At 59.2% G+C, this 19,013-nt stretch overlaps 3 protein-coding genes across 4 annotated transcripts; 1 reads left to right on the top strand and 2 right to left on the bottom strand.

The window, feature by feature from the left end:
- Positions 1-256: 256 nt before the first annotated feature.
- On the bottom strand, positions 257-10,076 carry RBM42 (RNA binding motif protein 42). Of its 2 annotated transcripts, none has more exons than XM_059491394.1 (10): positions 9,870-10,076; positions 8,806-8,908; positions 8,378-8,462; positions 7,715-7,780; positions 6,720-6,905; positions 5,704-5,864; positions 4,575-4,760; positions 3,308-3,428; positions 1,005-1,199; positions 257-507 (listed from the first exon to the last, which is right to left on the bottom strand). In XM_059491394.1, exons 1-10 carry the CDS (start codon positions 10,034-10,036, stop codon positions 395-397), a joined length of 1,383 nt encoding a protein of 460 aa, XP_059347377.1. In that variant the 5' UTR covers positions 10,037-10,076; the 3' UTR covers positions 257-394. The 2 variants fall into 2 exon arrangements, with proteins under 2 accessions (XP_059347377.1, XP_059347378.1); XM_059491395.1 differs by having other exon boundaries at positions 7,715-7,777.
- Positions 10,077-10,184: 108 nt separating this feature from the next.
- On the bottom strand, positions 10,185-12,100 carry TYROBP (transmembrane immune signaling adaptor TYROBP). The gene is made up of 4 exons (XM_059491399.1): positions 11,837-12,100; positions 11,186-11,212; positions 10,981-11,097; positions 10,185-10,342 (listed from the first exon to the last, which is right to left on the bottom strand). The coding sequence occupies exons 1-4, from the start codon at positions 12,045-12,047 to the stop codon at positions 10,251-10,253; spliced, it is 447 nt and encodes a 148-aa protein (XP_059347382.1). The 5' UTR covers positions 12,048-12,100; the 3' UTR covers positions 10,185-10,250.
- A 1,470-nt stretch (positions 12,101-13,570) lies between these two features.
- CTU1 (cytosolic thiouridylase subunit 1) lies at positions 13,571-18,931 on the top strand (the record flags this gene model as incomplete). The annotated part of the gene is given in 5 exon segments (XM_059491424.1): positions 13,571-14,249; positions 16,341-16,693; positions 17,570-17,695; positions 18,545-18,714; positions 18,716-18,931. Coding segments are annotated over 5 exon segments (1,011 nt in total), but the record flags the coding sequence as incomplete, so codon positions are not given.
- Between the last annotated feature and the right edge of the window lie 82 nt (positions 18,932-19,013).

The following is a 19,013-nucleotide window of genomic DNA, read 5'->3' as shown; positions in this document are numbered from 1 at the left end:
CCCTCCCAGTCTGTCCCAGTTGGGTTTATCTCGATCCCAGTCCCTCCCAGTCTGTCCCAGTTGGGTTTTTCTCAATCCCAGTCCCTCCCGGTCCATCCCAGTAACACACCAACGCCTGCATGCAGTTCTTACATCATTTTATTGCCATCCCAGTCCCTCCCAGTCTGTCCCAGTTGGGTTTATCTCATTCCCAGTTCCCTCCCAGTCCATCCCAGTCCCTCCCAGTCCATCCCAGTAACACACCAACACCTCCGTGAAGTTCTAACATCACCTTTATTGCTGCTCTGCTCCATCCCAGTTTGTCCCAGTCCCTCCCAGTCTGGGTTATCTCATTCCCAGTCCCTCCCAGTCCCTCCCAGTGCTCCCAGTCTGTCCCAGTCTGTCCCAGTCTGGGCTATCTCAGCCCCAGTTTCTTCTTCTCGCGCTGTTTGCGCCTCACCACCTCCAGGTTCCGATCCTTCCATTGGCTCTTGCGCAGCTTGATGGGCCGGCTGCCCACGTACTTCCCTGGGGGGCAACAAACTGGGGTTACTGGGACAAACTGGGAGGGACTGGGAATGAGATAAACCCGACTGGGAGGGACTGGGAATGAGATAAACCCGACTGGGAGGGACTGGGAATGAGATAAACCCAACTGGGAGGGACTGGGAATGAGATAAACCCGACTGGGAGGGACTGGGACGGGACTGGGAGGGACTGGGAATGGACTCGGTTATACTGGGAGGGACTGGGATAAACTGGGAGGGGACTGGGAGGGGACTGGAAAGGGATTGTGTTATACTGGTTTATACTGGGAGGGACTGGGAGGGGATTAGGGAAGGATTGGAGGACGCTGGGATATACTGGAATAAACTGGGAGGGACTGGGAGGTTGGGGGTCCCCAATGCTCCCCATGTTGCCAATCCCCACAATGTCCCCAATGTCCCCCATGTCCCCAATGTCCCCACAATGTCCCCAACGTCCCCAATGTCCCCTCAGTGTCCCCAAATGTCCCCAAATGTCACCGTTCATCTCGCGCATGGCCCGGACGTAGTCGTTGGGGTCCTTGAAGGACACGAAGCCGTAGCCCTTGGTCTTGCCCGAGCGCTTGTCCCGGATCACTTTGGCCTTCAGGAAGGACGGGAAGCGCCCGAAGGCGCGGCCCAGCGTCTCGTCGTTCACCTCGTTACCCAGGTCCCCGCAGAAGATGCGGAAATCGTCTGGAAATCGGGGCCAAAAACGGCGATTTTGGGTCATTTTGGGGCCGTCGCAAAATAACGGGGATTATGCCGAAGTAATGAGGTCGTGAGGAGACCTCGGGGTCACGATCTGGTCCAGAATCTCACCGTAAATCCCATTCTCCAAATCGCCACAAAATATCTGGGGATTATTTGGATTCGGGGTGAAAAACGGCGATTTTGGGTCATTTTCTGGTCGCCGGAAAGTTACAGGATTGTCGTGAAGTTCTGAGATCACCCTGAACTTCCGGAGTCGTGACCCAATCCAGCATCTCATCACTGACCTCAGTCCCCAAATCCCCACAAAAAGTTCTGAAAATTGTCTGAGTTTGGGGCCAAAAATGGCAATTTTGGGTCGTTTTGGGGTCGTCATAACATTATGGGATTAGCATGAAGTTTTGGGGTCATCGTGAAGTTCTGGGGTCATGGGGGTACTTTGGGGTCATGACAAGTTCCGGGATCTCATCATTGACTTCGTTACCCAAATCCTCACAAAAAGAGCTGGAAATTGTCCGAGTTTGGGGTGAAAAACGGCGATTTTGGGTCATCTTGGGTCATTAAGAAGTTACGGGGTCACCATGAAGTTCTGGGGTCACGGGGAGACCTTGGGGTCATGACCCAACCCAGGATGTTGTCATTGACCTCATTCCCAAAAATCCCCACAAGAAGATCAGAAAATCATCAGAAATTGGGGCCAAAAACGGCGGTTTCGGGTCATTTTGGGGTCACCCAAAAGTTACGGGATCGTTGTGAAGTTGTGGGGTCATTGCGAAGTTCTGGAGTCTTGACCCGACCCAGGATGTTGTCATTGATCTCATTCCCCAAATCCCCACAAAAGAGCTGGAGATTGTTTGAATTTGGGGTGAAAAACGGCGGTTTTGGGTCATTTTGGGGTCACCCAAAAGTTCTGGGGTCATCGCGAAGTTCAGGGGTCATGGGGGTACTTTGGGGTCATGACCAAGTTCCGGGATCTCATCATTGACTTCGTTACCCAAATCCTCACAAAGAGAGCTGGAAACTGTCGGAGTTTGGGGCGAAAAACGGCGACTTTGGGTCATGCTGGGGTTACGGGGTCATTGATGGAATTATGGGATCGTTACGGGGTCACCCAGGGTCACGGGGACACCCCAAAGGTCACCTGGTGACCCCCAGTGCCCTCCCAGTACAAACCAGCCCCTCCCAGTACATCCCAGTATGAACCAGTAACTCCCCAGTACATCCCAGTCCCCTCCCAGTCCCTCCCAGTCCCTCCCAGTTCCCCCAGTCCCACTCCCAGTTCATCCCAGTAACCCCCGGAGCCCCTCCCAATCAGTCCCAGTCCCTCCCAGTTCCCTCCCAGTTCCCTCCCAGTACAAACCAGTAACCCCGAATCTCATTTTAACCCTTTCCCAGTTCATCCCAGTCCTTCCCAGTGACCCCCAACCCTCCTCCCAGTCCCTCCCAGTACAAACCAGTGTCCATAAATCCCCTTTTACCCTTTCCCAGTCCCTCCCAGTATAACCCAGTATAAACCAGTCCCTACCGATCCATCCCAGTCCCCTCCCTGTTCATCCCAATCCCCTCCCAGTCCTTCCCAGTATAACCCAGTCCATCCCAGTTCCCTCCCAGTCCCTCCAATTATAAACCGGTAACCCCCCAATCCGCTCCCAGTCCATCCCAGTATAAACCAGTATCCCTAAATCCACTTTTTTACCCCTCCCATCCCCATCCCAGTATAACCCAGTCCCTCCCAGTCCAATCCCAGTTTAATCCCAGTCCCTCCCAGTTCCTCCCAATCCCCTCCCAGTCCCTCCCAGTATATCCCAGTCCCATCCCAGTATAACCCAGTCCCTCCCAGCCCCTCCCAGTATAACCCAGTCCCTCCCAGTTCCTCCCTGTTCATCCCAATCCCCTCCCAGTGCCTCCCAGTATATCGCAGTTCCCTCCCAGCCCCTCCCAGTATATCCCAGTCCCTCCCAGTCCAATCCCAGTTTAATCCCAGTATAACCCAGTCCCTCCCAGTTCCTCCCAATGCCCTCCCAGTGCCTCCCAGTATAACCTAGCCCATCCCAGTATATCCCAGTTCCCTCCCAGTCCCTCCCAGTCCGTACCAGCGTCCCACTCCAGCAGGCTGGGATCCTCCCAGCTGCTCCCGGCCGCCGTGCGGATGCAGCGCTTCAGCCGCTCGCCCCGCCCCTTCCGCTTGTCCTCGGCCGCAGGCTCCGCCCCCACCTGCCGCACAGCTGTCAGTCACCCCGGGGACGCGCCCACCCCGCCACGGACACGCCCACCCAGGAGGAAAAAAAAAAAAAAAAAAACCAAAAAAAACTAAATTTGGAAGCTCCGCCCCTTTTTGGGTAGACTTAAACTGTCTTTGCGGACAGCTGTCAATCACCTGGACGCGCCCACTCGACCGTAGACACGCCCACTCCCTTCTGGCCATGCCCACCCTAAAGGAAAACCCTAAATGTTGAAGCTCCGCCCTTTTTTAGATAGCCCCACCCCATTTTTGTGGACAGGCCCACTCCACCATGGACACGCCCACTCCACTCTAGCCACACCCACCAGACAGAACTTCCTAAATTTGGAAGCTCCGCCCCTTTTTCAATAGCCCCAATCTATCTTTGTGGATAGCTGTCAATCACTTGGACACGCCCACCCCATCCAGGACACGCCCACCATTGTTTGGACACGCCCACCCTGAAGAAAACCCTGAATTTGGAGGCTCCGCCCCTTTTTGGGTAGCCCTGCCTCATCAGAATAAGAACCTGTCAATCACCCAGGACACACCCACTTCTGGCCACGCCCATCCAACAGAAAACCTGTAAATATGGGGCTCCACCCCCTTTAGGATAATCCCACCCCTATCCTGACAGTTTCCTGTCAATCATCTGGCCACACCCACCCCGAAGGAAGTCCCAAAATTTGGAAGCTCCGCCCCCCATTCCCAAGCCCCACCCCAATCTGATCAACATATGTCAATCACTTAACACACGCCCACCCTGCAATAACCCCGCCCATGTCAATATGGTCACGCCCACCTACCAGGAAAATGGCACCACCCCCCCTCGAGGCTCCACCCCTTTTCCTGTAGCCCCACCCACTTTCTGATGCACAGCTGTCAATCACTGGGGCACATCCACGGACACGCCCACCTCCATTTGACCACACCCATTCGCCCTAACTTGCCACACCCATTTTTCAATGGCCACACCTCTCCTGAGCACCTGTCAATCGCTTCATAAAGCCACACCCACTTTCCTTTCAGCCCACCCACTCCAGGCCTTAAACCCCGCCCCCCTTCAGCCCCACCCCCCTCAAGCTCCACCCCCTAATGTTTAGCCCCACCTTGGCCCTGCCCCTTTAAGCCCCGCCCACCTCAGGCACAGGGAAGGGCGGGTCCTGTGGGCGTGGCCTGCGCAGGGGGCGTGGCACTGGCGCGATGTGAGCGGGGCCAGGGCGTGGTTCCGGAGGGGGCGTGGCCATGGCGGGGGGCGGAGCCGGGAGGCTGGGACCAATCCGGGGCTCCTCGGGAGGCGGGGCCCGAGGGGGCGGGGTCTCCTCCTGTGGGGGTGGGGTCAAAAGGGTTAAAGGGGGTGGGACTTCATGTGGGAAGAGGCGGGGCTAAAATGGGCGGGGCTAAGTGGGGTGGGGTTAAAATATAATCAATGGAAGGGGCGGGGTAAAGGAGAATTAGGCGAAGGGGAGGAGCTAAAGTGGGTGGGGTTGAAATGGGAGGAGCTAAATGAATTAAAGGGGAGGGGCTAAACGGTGGGGGTAAAAGGGGAAGGGCTAAAGAAGAAATAAATAAGTGGGAGGGGCTAAAAAGGGAGGAGTTTAAAGGGGAGGAGCCAAAAGAGAAGGAATTAAGGGGGCGGGGCTAAATGGGGTGTGGTTAAAAGGGGAGGAGCAAAAATAGAATTAATTAAAAAGGGAGGGGCTAAAAGGGGAGGAGCCAGAGGAGAAGGAATTAAAGGGGGAGGAACTAAAGGGGAGGAGCTAAAGGAAGACCAATTAAAGGGGTGGGGCTAAAGGGTGTGGAGTTGAAAGGGGAGGGTCTGAAATAAAGGGGAGGAGCTAAACAGGGTGTGGTTAAAAGGGGAGGAGCTAACAAAGAATTAATTACATGGGAGGAGCTAAAATGAGGTGTGGTTAAAAGGGGAGGAGCTTAAAAATCACAAAGGGGAGGGGCTAAACAAGGCAGGGTTGAATGGGGCGGGGCTAAGTGGGGAGGGCTCAAAGGAGGCACGGCCTTGAGGGGTGGGGCTTCTTTGGGGGGGGCGGGGCTAAGTGGGGCAGGGCCTCCAGTGGGGGTGGGGTTAAAGGGGGAGGGGTTTAAAGGGTGGGGGCGGGGCAACAAGGGGGACATTGGGGGGTGGGGATCACAGGGATTTTGGGGACATTTGGGGACATTTGGGGACATCTGGGGACACCGAGGTGACACTGGGGGGCTCCTGGGGCCATTTGGGGACATTTGGGGACATTTGGGGACGTTGCTGTCGCTCACCGGGGCGCGGCGGGGCGGGGCCGGGTACACGGTGGGCGCGGCCTGGATGACGGGCGGGGTCGGTTTGGGGGGGGCCCGGGGGGGGGGCCCGGGGGGGGCACTCGGGGTCCCCCCGCGGCCACCGGGGGCAGGGGGGGCACCGGAGCCCCTCCCCCGCCGGCCTGAGAGAGCGGAAAACGGGGTGAGACGGGGGGGAAACGGCAAAAAACCCAAATTCAGCCCAAATCCCACCAGTGCCCCCCAGTCCCCACCAATCCCCTCCCAGTACAAACCAGTAACCCCAAACCCGCTCCCAGTTCGTCCCAGTCCCTCTCAATCCCCTCCTAATCCCCTCCCAGTCCCTTCCACTTTATCCCAGTCCATCCCAGTCTATCCCGGTATATCCCAGTATACCCCAGTCCCTCCCAGCATATACCAGTATATCCCAATCCCCTCCCAGTCCCTCCCAATCCCATCCCAGTCCATCCCAGTCCCCTCCCAGTCCCTCCCAGTCCATCCCAGTCCCTCCCAGTCCCATCCCAGTATCCCCCAATCCCATCCCAGTCCCTCCCAGTCCCTCCCAGTCCCTCCCAGTCCATCCCAGTCCCTCCCAGTCCCTCCCAGTATATCCCAGTCGCTCCCAGTCCCTCCCAGTCCCTCCCAGTCCCTCCCAATCCCATCCCAGTCCCTTCCAGTCCATCCCAGTCCCCTCCCAGTCCCTCCCAGTCCCTCCCAGTCCCCTCCCAGTCCCTCCCAGTCCATCCCAGTCCCTCCCAATCCCATCCCAGTCCCTCCCAGTCCATCCCAGTCCCTCCCAATCCCATCCCAGTCCCCTCCCAGTCCCTTCCAGTCCATCCCAGTCCCTCCCAGTCCCCTCCCAGTCCATCCCAGTCCATCCCAGTCCCTCCCAGTCCCCTCCCAGTCCCTTCCAGTCCATCCCAGTCCCTCCCAATCCCATCCCAGTCCCTCCCAGTCCCATCCCAGTATCCCCCAATCCCATCCCAGTCCATCCCAGTCCCTCCCAGTCCCTCACTCACCGCTCCGGGCGCTCTCAGGGCCCCTCCCCCGCCCATGGGCGCCCCCAGGGTGGGGGTGGGGGGCGGTCTCTGCAGTGGGGGAGGGGCGAGCAGCAGGGGGGGTGCGGGGGGGGCCCCCAGGGGAGGCCCCACCCCCACCATGGCCCCGGGGGGGGGGGCGCAGGGCCAGGGGACCCCGGGGACCCGCTGGGGACACAAAGGGGGGGGGGGGGGGGGGACAGCGGGGTCACCACGGTGACAGCAGCGTCCCCAAAACCATCACACACAGTTCCCAAAATCCCCCCAAAAAAACGTACCCGAAAAGGCCCCCAAAGCGCCCAAAAATGCCCCGAAATCCCACAAAAAATGTACCCAAAAATGTCCCGAAAACACCCAAAAATGCCCCAAAATCCCCCCAAAAATGTACCCAAAAATGTCCCGAAATGCCCCAAAAACTGTACCCAAAAATGTCTCCAAAATCCCCCAAAAATGTACCCAAAAATGTCCCGAAATCCCCCAAAAACTGTACCCAAAAATGTCTCCAAAATCCCCCAAAAAATGTACCCAAAAATGTCCCCAAAACACCCAGAACTGTACCCAAAAATGTCCCGAAATCCCCCCAAAAAATGAACCTAAATATGTCCCGAAATGCCCCAAAAACTGTACCCAAAAATGTCCCCAAACTCCCCCAAAGTGTCCCCAAATGCCCAATGTCCCCAAACCCACCACTGTCCCCAATGTCCCCAATGTCCCCAATGTCCCCAACCATCCCCACTGTCCCCAAGTCCCCCCAGTGTCCCCAATGTCCCCACTGTCCCCAATGTCCCCTGCTGTCTCCAATGTCCCCAATGTCCCCAGTGTCCCCAATGTCCCCAAGTCCCCCCACTGTCCCCAATGTCCCCAATGTCCCCAAGTCCCCCCACTGTCCCCAATGTCCCCAATGTCCCCAAGCCCCCCAATGTCCCCACTGTCCCCAATGTCCCCAAGTCCCCCCAGTGTCCCCAGTGTCCCCGTACCCGGTCTCTGCAGCACGTGTGGCACGAACGCTGGGCGCAGGATCGGCGGCCGCTGCGGTGACACTGCTGGGGACAGGAGGGGACAATGGGGACAGTGGGGACACTGGGGACATTGGGGACGTTGGGGACATTGGGGACAGTGGGGACAGTGGGGACATTGGGGACAGTGGGGACGTTGGGGACGTTGGGGACATTCGGGACACTGGGGACATTGGGGGATATTGGGGACATTGGAGACAGCAGAGGCCATTGGGGACACTGGGGACAGTCAGAGACATTGGGGACACTGGGGACACTGAGGACAGCCAGGGAATAGCAGGGGACATTCGGGACAGTGGGGACATTGGGGGACATTGGGGGATATTGGGAACAGCCAGGGGACATTGGGGACACTCAGGGGACATTGGGAACATGGAGGACACCAGGGGACATTGGGCACACATTGGGGGACATTGGGAACACTCAGGGGACATTGGGGACAGCAGTGACACTGCTGGGGACACATTGGGGACACTCAGGGGACAGCCAGGGGACATTGGAGATCGTGGGGACATTGGGGACATTTGGGACAGTGGGGACATTGAGGGGACAATGGGGACATTGGGGACAGCCAGGGGACACGGGTGACACCGAGGGGACACTGGGGACACCGCTGTCACTGACCTGGCCCCACGAACGGCACCGGGGGTGTCCCCAAGGGGGGGACGGTGGCGGCGGCGGCGGCGCGAGCCTCGAGGGACTGCTGGACCTGGGGACACAGAGGGGACACTGAGGGGACACTGGGGGGACATTGGTGAGATTTGGGACATTGGGGACAATGGAGACATTGGGGACAGTGAGGGGCATTGGGGACATTCGGGGACACTGGGGACATTTGGGGACATTGGGGACATTGAGGGGACATTGAGGGGACATTGGGGACATTGGGGACATTGAGGGGACAGTGAGGGGGCATTGGGGACCTTTGGGGACATTGGGGACATTGAGGGGACATTGAGGACATTGGGGACATTGGGGATTTGGGGGCATTGGGGACATTTTGTTGACACTTGGGGACACTTGGTGACATTTTGGTGACATTGGGGACACACCTGCTGGTAGGTGTTGGTGGCGATGATCGGGCGCAGGACGGGGGGCGGGGCCAAAGGGTCCCCGGGGGCGGGGCCTGGAGCGCCCAGCACCTCCTGCTCGAACCTGAAACCAGTAAAGACCAGTAAGGACCAGTAAGAACCAGTATAAACCAGTACAGACCAGTATAAACCAGTATAGACCAATATAAACCAGTATAAACCAGTATAGACCAGTATAAACCAGTATAAACCAGTATGGACCAGTATAAACCAGTATAAACCAGTATAGACCAGCATAAACCAGTACAGACCAGTATAAACCAGTACAGACCAGTAAGGACCAGTATAAACCAGTATAAACCAGTACATACCAGTATAAACCAATATAAACAAATACAGACCAGTATAAACCAGTATAAATCAGTAAGGACCATTACGGACCAGTAAAAACCAGTATGGACCAATATGGACCAGTACAAACCAGTATGGACCAGTATAAGCCAGTATGGACCAGTACGGGCCAGTACGAAACAATACGGACCAGTATAAACCGGTATAGACCAGTATAAACCAGCATAGACCAGTACAAACTGGCATAAACCAGTATAAAGTGTTATAAACTGGTACGGACCAGTAAGGACCAGTATAAACCAGTATGGACCGACAAAAACTACTAAGGGCCAGTGTGGACCGGTATAAAACAGTATAGGCTTGTAGGAACTGGTAAAGACCAGTACAAACCAGTACGCACCAGTACGGACCAGTACGGACCAGTACAAACCGCTTCTCTTTAGTATCCCCCAGTAACCCCAAACCCCGCCCCCGTTACCACGGCAACGCCAGGCCCCGCCCCTCATCCCTCAACCCCCGCCCCTGTCGCCACGGCAACGCCAGGCCGCGCCTTCTCCTCGCTTAAGCCACGCCCCCGTTACCACAGCAACTTTCAGACCCCCCCCCCGCCCCCGTTGCCATGGCAGCACGCAGACCACTCCCCTCCCTTTAGCCCGGCCCCCGTTGCCAAGGCACCCGCTAAGCCCCGCCCCCTCCCGGCAGCCATGACACCCTCGCCGCTCCCTTTCCCTCACAGCGCCATCTCCGCCTCCATCTCCTTCAGCCGCTCCTCGCCGCTCTTCACCGCGGCCCCGCCGCCTCCCGCCACCGCTCCGGGCCCCGCCGCCACCACCGCGGCACCGGGCCCGGCTCCCGCCGCCATTCCCGGCCCCGCCGCTCCGGGAGCTGCCGCCGCCGCCATGGCTGGAACCGCCACGGCCACTTCCGCCCGCCTGAGGGGCACTTCCGGCGCGGCGTGGTGACGTCACTCAAGCGCGACAACACTTCCCCACTTTTAATAAACAAAGGCGGAATTGGGGCGAAATCAGTGAGAAACGGACGAAAATGGCTGCGGAAAGGGCACAAAGCGCTTTAATGGCGGCAATAGAGGGCGGAGGCCGCGGGGGAGGCGGCGCTCAGCGCTTGAGCTCGCTGTAGATGTCCCCGCGCGCGCCCTGCAGCTCCTGGTAGTGCGAGTCCGGCTCCGGGGGGCGGGGCTTGGGCGGGGCTGTGCGGAAAGGGGGCGCGGTCAGGGCGAGGACACGCCTACTTTGAGCTGAGCCACGCCCACAGAGCGATTTGCGGCGGGTGATTATTGGTTTGGCCACGCCCCTTTTGGGGGGTTTGGCTCCGCCCATTAATGGGTTTGGTCACGCCCCCGATTCGCCCCAGTAACTCCCAGTAACCCCCAGTGCCCTCCCAGTAACTCCATTTTCCTCCCAATGCCCTCCCTCCTTAGCCACGCCCACAAACCGCCCCTTTCTATTCAGCCACGCCCACAAACGAGTCACTTCCCCCTTGGCCCCGCCCACAAAGCTGTCCCTTCTTTTGGCCACGCCCACAAACGATCCCTTCTCTTAATCCACGCCCACAACGAACCCTCATGTTTAGCTCCGCCCACAACTCGCCCATTCTATTAAGCCACGCCCATAATTAGGCCCTCCCTCTGAAGCCACGCCCACACTCCGCCCCTTTCTATTAAGCCACACCCACAATCAGCCCCTGCAGCTTTAGCCACGCCCACAAAATGTCTTTTTTTATGAAGCCACGCCCATAATTATCCCTTCCCTCATAAGCCACGCCCACAAACTGCCCTCTCCCCATTGGCCCTGCCCACAATTGGCCACTCCCCTTGGCCCCGCCCACCTCTGCGGCCCCGCCCCGCCAGCCAATAGGCTCCGCCCGCGATCAGCAGGGTCAGGATGACGTCACCAACAACGAGCGCCGTGATTGGTCCCGGCCCTGGAAGGCACCCGGAACATTCTGGAAAAGGGAGGGGCAGGGGACACCTCGTGACCCCACCGTGACCTTTGACCCCTCCCATGACCCAGGGGTGGGGGCGGGGCCTTACCTGACTGCGCCGCGGCCAATCCTGGGGCTGGGAATTAACGAAGGGGGCGGGGCTTGGTGAGCCACTCCCTCTTTGGCCACGCCCACAGATTTGTGGTGGGGGAGGGGCCAAAGGATGGGGGAGGGGTAAAAAAGCGTGGGGGAGGGGCAAAATTGGGGGAGGGGCAAAAATGGGAGGGGCTAAATGGTGGGGGAGGGGTAAAAATGGGTGGGGAAGGGGCAGGAATGAATGGGGGAGGGGCTTAAGGGAGGGGGAGGGGCTAAAGAAGGGGGGAGGGGAGGCGTACGCACAAGTGGGGGAGGGGCACAGTGGGAACTTCCGGGTGGGGGAGGGGTCCCCAAGAAATGGGGGAGGGGCACGGGGTGTGGGGGGGGTTCCTCAGTGTGGGGGAGGGGCTCAGGGGGTGGGGGAGGGGCTCATGGGGTGGGGGAGGGGCTCAGGGGGTCCCCGCTGGGTGGGGGAGGCGCCGATTCCCCCCCCCCCCCCCATTTTGCCGCCATTCCCCTCCCCCACCCCGGCCCGGTCACTTCTGCTTATGGGGGAGGGGCAAAGGGGGGTGGGGGAGGGTCGGGGGGGTCCCTCAGGGTGGGGGAGGGGCGGGGGGGGTCACAGGATGGGGGAGGGGCTCTCAGGGTGGGGGAGGGGCCTCACCGAGCAGCAGCAGGACCAGGCCGAGGGTCCCGGGGGGGGCCATGGCGGCGGTGGGGGAGGAAAAGGGGCGGGGCCGGGGGTGCCAAATCAAGCCACGCCCCCTGTCTTGAGCGCAGCGTCTGATTGGGCAGCTCCTAAAACTCGTGACACCCCCCCCTTGCACAAAACTTCCCCTTTTTGGGGTCTCTGCGGTGGCCACGCCCCTTCTCATCAAGCCCCGCCCACTCCCTTGGAAGTTCTGTTTTTTTAAAGCCCCGCCTCCCATTTAAACCCCGCCCCCTTCTAAATGAGCGCGGCCCCTTTAAGAATCCGTAGGCGGAGCCTGACTACCCCGTTGAGCCCCGCCCTGCGCTCGCTCTGATTGGCTGAACATGCTAAGGCTTTCCCGCACGCTGATTGGCGCTAATAGTCTGACTAAACCCGGAAGTCGCACTCTGATTGATCCGTTTCGGCGAGGCGGGAGTAAGGTGGCAAAAGCACGGCGCTGATTGGTCGTCGCCGTGCCGGGGTGGGCGCGGCCTGAGCGCGCGCAAGGCAGGGCGGGAAAGGAGCGGCCTGAGGGAGCCCCGTGCGGGCGCGACCACTGCGGGTACGGCGGGGGGGAATTGGGGGGTCCTAAGGGGAATTTGGGGGGTCCTGAGGGGAATTTGGGGAAATTTGAGGGGTCCTGGGGGGGGTTCGAGGTGCTCCGAGAGGAATTTGGGGCATCCTGAGGGGATTTGCGGAGTCCGGCGGCAATTTTAGGGGGTCCCGGGGGGAATCTGTGGCGTCCTGAGGGGTTCGGGTGGGTCTGGCGGAAATTTGAGGGGTTCTGAGGAGGATTTGGGGGGGCCCTGAAGGGATTTTGGGGGGGTTCTGGAGGAATCCGGGAGATCCTGAGGGGATTTCGGGGCTCCGGGGAAGATTTGAGGCGGTCCGGGTGGCATTTGGGCGGATCCTGAGGGGATTTCGGGGGGAATTTGGGGGGTACGGGATGGATTTTGGGGATCCTGAGGAGGTTTGAGGGGTTCTGGGGGGTCGCAATTTGGAGGGTCCGGAGGGATTTCGGAGCTCCTGAGGGGATTTGGAGGGTCCTGGGTGAAATTTAAGGGGTCCTGGCGGAGTCCGGGGGAAATTTGGGGAGTCCGGGGTGGATTTGGGGAGTCCTGAGGGGATTTGGGGAGTTTTGAGGGGGCTCTGGGGGAAATCTGAGGAGTCCTGAGGGGATTTAGGGGGGGCATTTGAGGATTTTGCGGGACCCTGAGGGGATTTCGGGGGTCCTGAGGGGTATTTGGGGGGGTCCGGGAGGAATTTGGTGCTCCTGAGGGGATTTTGGGGAGTCCTGAGGGGATTCGAGGGGATTTTGGGGTTTCCTGAGGGGATTTTGGGGTTTTCTGAGTGGATTTTGGGCGGTTTTTGGGCAATCCCAGGTGGAATTTTGGGGTTCCCCGGGCGGATTTGGGGTTTTCCAAGCGCATTTTGGGCGACCCCGAGTGGATTTTGGGTTTTTTTTTTTTTTGAGAAAGCTTTGAGTGGTTTTGCGGGATCCCAGGTGGGATTTTGGGGTTTTCTGGGTGCATTTTGGGTGAAATTGAGGAGATTCCAGGGGGATTTTGGGGTTTCTTAGTCAGTTTTGCAGTTCCCAAGTGGATTTTGGGGGGAATACTGAGTAGATCTGAGGTGACCCCAGGGGATTTTTGGGGTTTTCTGAGTGGATTTTGGGGCAATTTCAGGTGGATTTGGGGTTCCCAAGTGGATTTGGGGCAATTTCAGGTGGATTTGGGGTGATCCTGAGAGGTTTGGGAGCAATTCCAGGTGGGATTTTGAGGGTTCTTAGGGGTATTTGGGGTTTTCTGAGTGGATTTTGGGGTTCCCAGGTGGATTTTGGGGTTCCCAGGTGGGATTTTGCTTGATTCCAGGTGGATTTTGGGGTTTTCTGAGTGGATTTTGGGCAATCCCAGGTGGATTTTGGGATTTTCTGAGTGGATTTTGAGGTTCCCAGGTGGATTTTGGGGTTTCCTGAGTGCATTTTGGGCTCTCTCAGGTGGATTTTGGGGTTCTCAGGTGGGATTTGGGGTTCCCAGGTGGCTTTTGGGGTTCCCAGGTGGGATTTTGGTTGACCCCAGGTGGATTTCGGGGTTTCCTGGGTGGATTTTGTGCAGTCCCGGGTGGGATTTTGGCCGTTCCGAGCGGGGTTTTTTCGGCGATCGGACCCCGAATTTTTCGGGTTTCAGGATTTCCTGGCTCTGCCCTGGCTGAACTGTTGTGTTTGTGCCCCGCCGCAGGCCATGCCGCGCCCGCGCTGCTCGCGCTGCCCGCTGCCCTCGGTGCTGCTGCGCTCGCGCTCGCTGCTGCCCTTCTGCCGCCGCTGCTTCCTCGCCGCCTTCGAGGCCGAGGCCCTGCAGGCGCTGCTGCAGCCGGGCCCGGCGCTGCCGCCCCAAAATCCCCAAAATCCCCAAAATCCCGGGGTTCTGCCCCAAAAACCCCAAAATCCCGGGGTTCCGCCCCAAATTCCCCAAAATCCTGGGGTTCCGCCCCAAAATCCCGGGGTTCTGCCCCAAAATCCCCAAAATCCCGGGGTTCTGCCCCAAAAACCCCAAAATCCCGGGGTTCCGCCCCAAAATCCCCAAAATCCCGGGGTTCCGCCCCAAAATCCCGGGGTTCTGCCCCAAAAACCCCAAAATCCCGGGGTTCCGCCCCAAAATCCCGGGGTTCTGCCCCAAAATCCCGGGGTTCCACCCCAAAATCCCCAAAATCCTGGGGTTCTACCCCAAAATCCCCAAGATCCTGGGGTTCCGCCCCAAAATCCCCAAAATCCCGGGGTTCTGCCCCAAAATCCCGGGGTTCCACCCCAAAATCCCCAAGATCCTGGGGTTCCGCCCCAAAATCCCCAAAATCCCGGGGTTCTGCCCCAAAATCCCCAAAATTCTGGGGTTCTACCCCAAAATCTCCAAAATCCCGGGGTTCTGCTCCAAAATCCCGGGGTTCCACCCCAAAATCCCCAAAATCCTGGGGTTCTACCCCAAAATCCCCAAGATCCTGGGGTTCCGCCCCAAAATCCCCAAAATCCCGGGGTTCCACCCCAAAATCCCCAAAATCCTGGGGTTCTACCCCAAAATCCCCAAAATCCCGGGGTTCCGCCCCAAAATCCCCAAAATCCTGGGGTTCTATCCCAAAATCTCCAAAATCCCGGGGTTCCGCCCCAAAATCCCGGGGTTCTACCCCAAAATCCCGGGGTTCCACCCCAAAATCCCCAAAATCCTGGGGTTCTACCCCAAAATCCCGGGATTTCAGCTCAAAGTTCCGGGGTTCTACCCCAAAATCTCCAAAATCCCGGGGTTTTAGCTCAAAATTCCGGGGTTCCGCCCCAAAACTTCGGGGTTTTACCCCAAAACCCCCAAATGGGCCCCCAAATCCCTGAGATTTCCCCCCAAAGTCCTGGAGTTTCCCTCCGAAACCCTGGGATCGCCCCCCAAAATTTGGGAATTTCACCCCAAAACCCCCCAAATCGCCCCCAAAACTGGGGAATTTCCCCCCAAGACCCCCCAAACCACCCCCAAAATTGGGGAATTTCCCCCCAAAACCCCCCAAACCACCCCCTAAACTGGGGAATTTCCCCCCAAAACCCCCCAGACCCGCCCCAAAATTGGGAAATTTCCCCCCAAAACTCCCCAGACCCGCCCCAAAATGGGGGAATTTCCCCCCAAAAATTGGGAATTTCCCCCCAAAACCCCCGAAACCCCCCCCAGACCCCCCCAGACCCGCCCCAAAACTGGGAAATTTCCCCCCAAAACCCCCCAAATCGCCCCCAAAACCCCCCAAACCCGCCCCAAAATGGGGAAATTTCCTCCCAAAACCCCCCAAACCCCCCCCAAAATTTGGGAATTTCCCCCCAAGACCCCCCAAATTACCCCCAAAATGTGGGAATTTCCCCCCAAAATGTGGGAATTTCCCCCCAAAATTTGGGAATTTCCCCCCAAGACCCCCCAAATTACCCCCAAAATGTGGGAATTTCCCCCCAAAATTTGGGAATTTCCCCCCAAGACCCCCCAAATTACCCCCAGAATGTGGGAATTTCCCCCCAAAATTTGGGAATTTCCCCCCAAGACCCCCCAAATTACCCCCAGAATGTGGGAATTTTCCCCCAAAATTTGGGAATTTCCCCCCAAGACCCCCCAAATTACCCCCAGAATGTGGGAATTTCCCCCCAAAATTTGGGAATTTCCCCCCAAGACCCCCCAAATTACCCCCAAAATGTGGGAATTTCCCCCCAAAATGTGGGAATTTCCCCCCAAAATTTGGGAATTTCCCCCCAAGACCCCCCAAATTACCCCCAAAATGTGGGAATTTCCCCCCAAAATGTGGGAATTCCCCCCCAAAATTTGGGAATTTCCCCCCAAGACCCCCCAAATTACCCCCAAAATGTGGGAATTTCCCCCCAAAATGTGGGAATTTCCCCCCAAAATTTGGGAATTTCCCCCCAAGACCCCCCAAACCACCCGCAGCGCCCGGTGCTGTGGCCGCGGGCGGGCGCCGCGGTGGCCGTGGCGGCCTCGGGGGGCAAGGACAGCACGGTGCTGGCGCACCTGCTGGCGCACCTGAACCGCGGCCACGCCCTGGGGCTGCGCCTGGCGCTGCTGGGCGTGGACGAGGGCATCGACGGCTACCGGGACCACGCCCTGCGCGTGCTGCGCCGCGTGGGGGCGGGGCTGCCCCTCCCCCTGCTGCTCGTCTCCCACCGCGAGCTCTTCGGCTGGGGCGTGGACGAGCTGGGCGGGGCCCTGGGGGGGCGGAGCCGCTGCACCGTCTGCGGAGTGTTCCGGAGACACGCCCTGGAGAGGGCGGCGCGCGAGATGGGCGCCGACTGGATCGCCACCGGTGAGCGCTGGGACGGACTGGGACGGACTGCGAGGGCACTGGGAGGGCACTGGGTTATACTGGGAGGGGGTTTGGGGTCACTGGGATGGACTGGGATGGACTGGGAACGGGTTTGGGGTCACTGGGTTATACTGGGAGGGACTGGGAGGGGGTTTGGGGTCACTGGGTTATACTGGGATGGACTGGGAGGGGGTTTGGGGTCACTGGGATGGACTGGTTTGTACTGGGAGGGCACTGGGATGGACTGGGAGGGGGTTTGGGGTCACTGGGATGTACTGGGATGGACTGGGAGGGCACTGGGATGGACTGGGATGGACTGGGAGCGGGTTTGGGGTCACTGGGTTATACTGGGAGGGACTGGGAGGGGGTTTGGGGTCACTGGGATGTACTGGTTTGTACTGGGAGGGCACTGGGTTATACTGGGAGGGACTGGGAGCTCACTGGTTTGTACTGGGCAGGTCACTGGTGGTCACTGCTGGTCACTGGTGGCCACTGGTGGTCGCTGCTGGTCACTGGTGGCCACTGGTGGTCGCTGCTGGTCATTGATGGTCATTGGCCACTGGTGGTCATTGTTGGTCATTGGTGGTCACTCCTGGTCACTGCTGGTCACTGCTGGTCACTGGTCATTGGTGGCCATCAGTGGTCACCGGTGGCCACTTCTGGTCACTGGTGCTCATCCGTGGTCCCTGCTGGTCACTATTGGCCACTTGTGGTCACTGCTGGTCACTGGTGGTCACTGGTCAGCAGTGGTCACTGGTGGTCACTGCTGGTTACTTCTGGTCACTGCTGGTCACTGTTGGTCACTGCTGGCCACTGATGGTGCCTTGTGGTCACTCGTGGTCACTCGTGGTCACTCGTGGTCACTCTTCTCCGCAGGCCACAACGCCGATGACGTGGCCGAGACGGTGCTGATGAACTTCCTGCGCGGGGACGTGGCGCGGCTGCGGCGCGCGGCCAACGAGGCCACCCTGGCCACCAACCTGACCATGGCCACCAATGGGGCCACCAATGGGGTCACCAACGAGGCCACCCTGGCCACCAACCTCACCATGGCCACCCACCTGACCATGGCCACCAATGGGGCCACCAAGGACATCACCAACAAGGCCACCAACCTGACCATGGCCACCAACGAGGCCACCATGGCCACCAACCTGACCATGGCCACCGATGTCACCAACGAGGCCACCATGGCCACCAACAGGACCGTGGCCACCAATGAGATCTTGGATGCCACCAATGAGGTCACCGCAGTCAATGAGGCTGCTGTGGCCACCAACGAGGTCACTGTGGCCACCAACAGGACCGTGGCCACCAGTGAGGTGTCAGGGGCCACCAACGAGAACCCAACAAAGCCCAACGAGAACCCAACGGAACCCGACGAGAACCCGGCAAAACCCAACGAGAACTCAACAAAACTCAATGAGGATGCAATGGAACCCAACAAGAGCTCAATGGAACCCAACGAGGACCCAGCGGAACTCAACGAGAATTCAATGAAACCCAACGAGAACTCAACGGAACTCGATGAGAACTCAATGAAACTCAATGAGAAGTCAACGAAACCCAACGAGAACCCAACAAAGCTCAATGAGAACCCAACGGAACCCAACGAGAGCCCAACAAAACCCAATGAAAACTCAATGAAACTCAATGAGATCTCAACAAAACTCAACGAGAACTCAATGAAACTCAATGAGAACCCAATGGAACCCGACAAGAACTCAACGAAACTCAGCACGAGCCCAGCAAAACCCAACAAAGCCTCAAGGAAGCCCAACAAGAACCCAGCGAAACCCAACAGGAACCCAACCCAACCCCCCCCCGCCGCCGCCGCCGCGCCCTGGCCCACGGTGCCGCGGCTGAAGCCGCTGCGGCACGCGTCGCAGAAGGAGATCGTGCTCTACGCGCACTTCCTGGGGCTGCCCTACGCCAGCGCCGAGTGCCGGCACGCGCCGCTGGCGTTCCGCGGGCACCCGCGGGCGCTGCTGAAGGAGCTGGAGGCGGCGCGGCCGGCGGCGGGTGGCGGCGCTGGCGCACTCGGGGCGGCGGCTGGCGCTGGGGGCGGCGCCGGGCGCGGGGGCGGCGCCGGGGGCGTGCGGGCGTTGCGGCGCCGCGGCCAGCGCCGCGCTGTGCATGGCCTGCACGCTGCTGGACGCGCTGGACAGGGGCCGGCCCAGGCTGGCGCTGGGCAAGAGGGGCGTCCGGGTGGCCGGGGAGGGGCAGCGGGGCGGCGGCCAAGGGGTTGGCGGCCATCAAGATGGCGGTCATTGGGTTGGTGGCCATCAAGATGGCGGACAAGGGGTTGGTGGCCATCAAG

Source organism: Ammospiza nelsoni, chromosome 34 (assembly GCF_027579445.1).
Source record: "Ammospiza nelsoni isolate bAmmNel1 chromosome 34, bAmmNel1.pri, whole genome shotgun sequence".
NCBI lineage: Eukaryota > Metazoa > Chordata > Aves > Passeriformes > Passerellidae > Ammospiza > Ammospiza nelsoni.
The sequence above is the reverse complement of the archived record's forward strand: the minus strand, read 5'-3'. Positions and strand labels throughout refer to the sequence as shown.

Coding starts and splice junctions, on each gene's coding strand:
- RBM42 (XM_059491394.1), bottom strand. CDS start 10,036: ATGGCGGCGGCGGCAGCTCCCGGAGCGGCGGGGCCGGGAATGGCGGCG. Junction 8,909..9,869: donor ATGGAGGCGGAGATGGCGCT/GTGAGGGAAAGG, acceptor TACTGGTTTCAG/GTTCGAGCAGGAGGTGCTGG. Junction 8,463..8,805: donor CCACCAACACCTACCAGCAG/GTGTGTCCCCAA, acceptor CTGTGTCCCCAG/GTCCAGCAGTCCCTCGAGGC.
- TYROBP (XM_059491399.1), bottom strand. CDS start 12,047: ATGAGAAGGGGCGTGGCCACCGCAGAGACCCCAAAAAGGGGAAGTTTT. Junction 11,213..11,836: donor CCTGGTCCTGCTGCTGCTCG/GTGAGGCCCCTC, acceptor GTTAATTCCCAG/CCCCAGGATTGGCCGCGGCG. Junction 11,098..11,185: donor ATTGGCCGCGGCGCAGTCAG/GTAAGGCCCCGC, acceptor TCCCTTTTCCAG/AATGTTCCGGGTGCCTTCCA.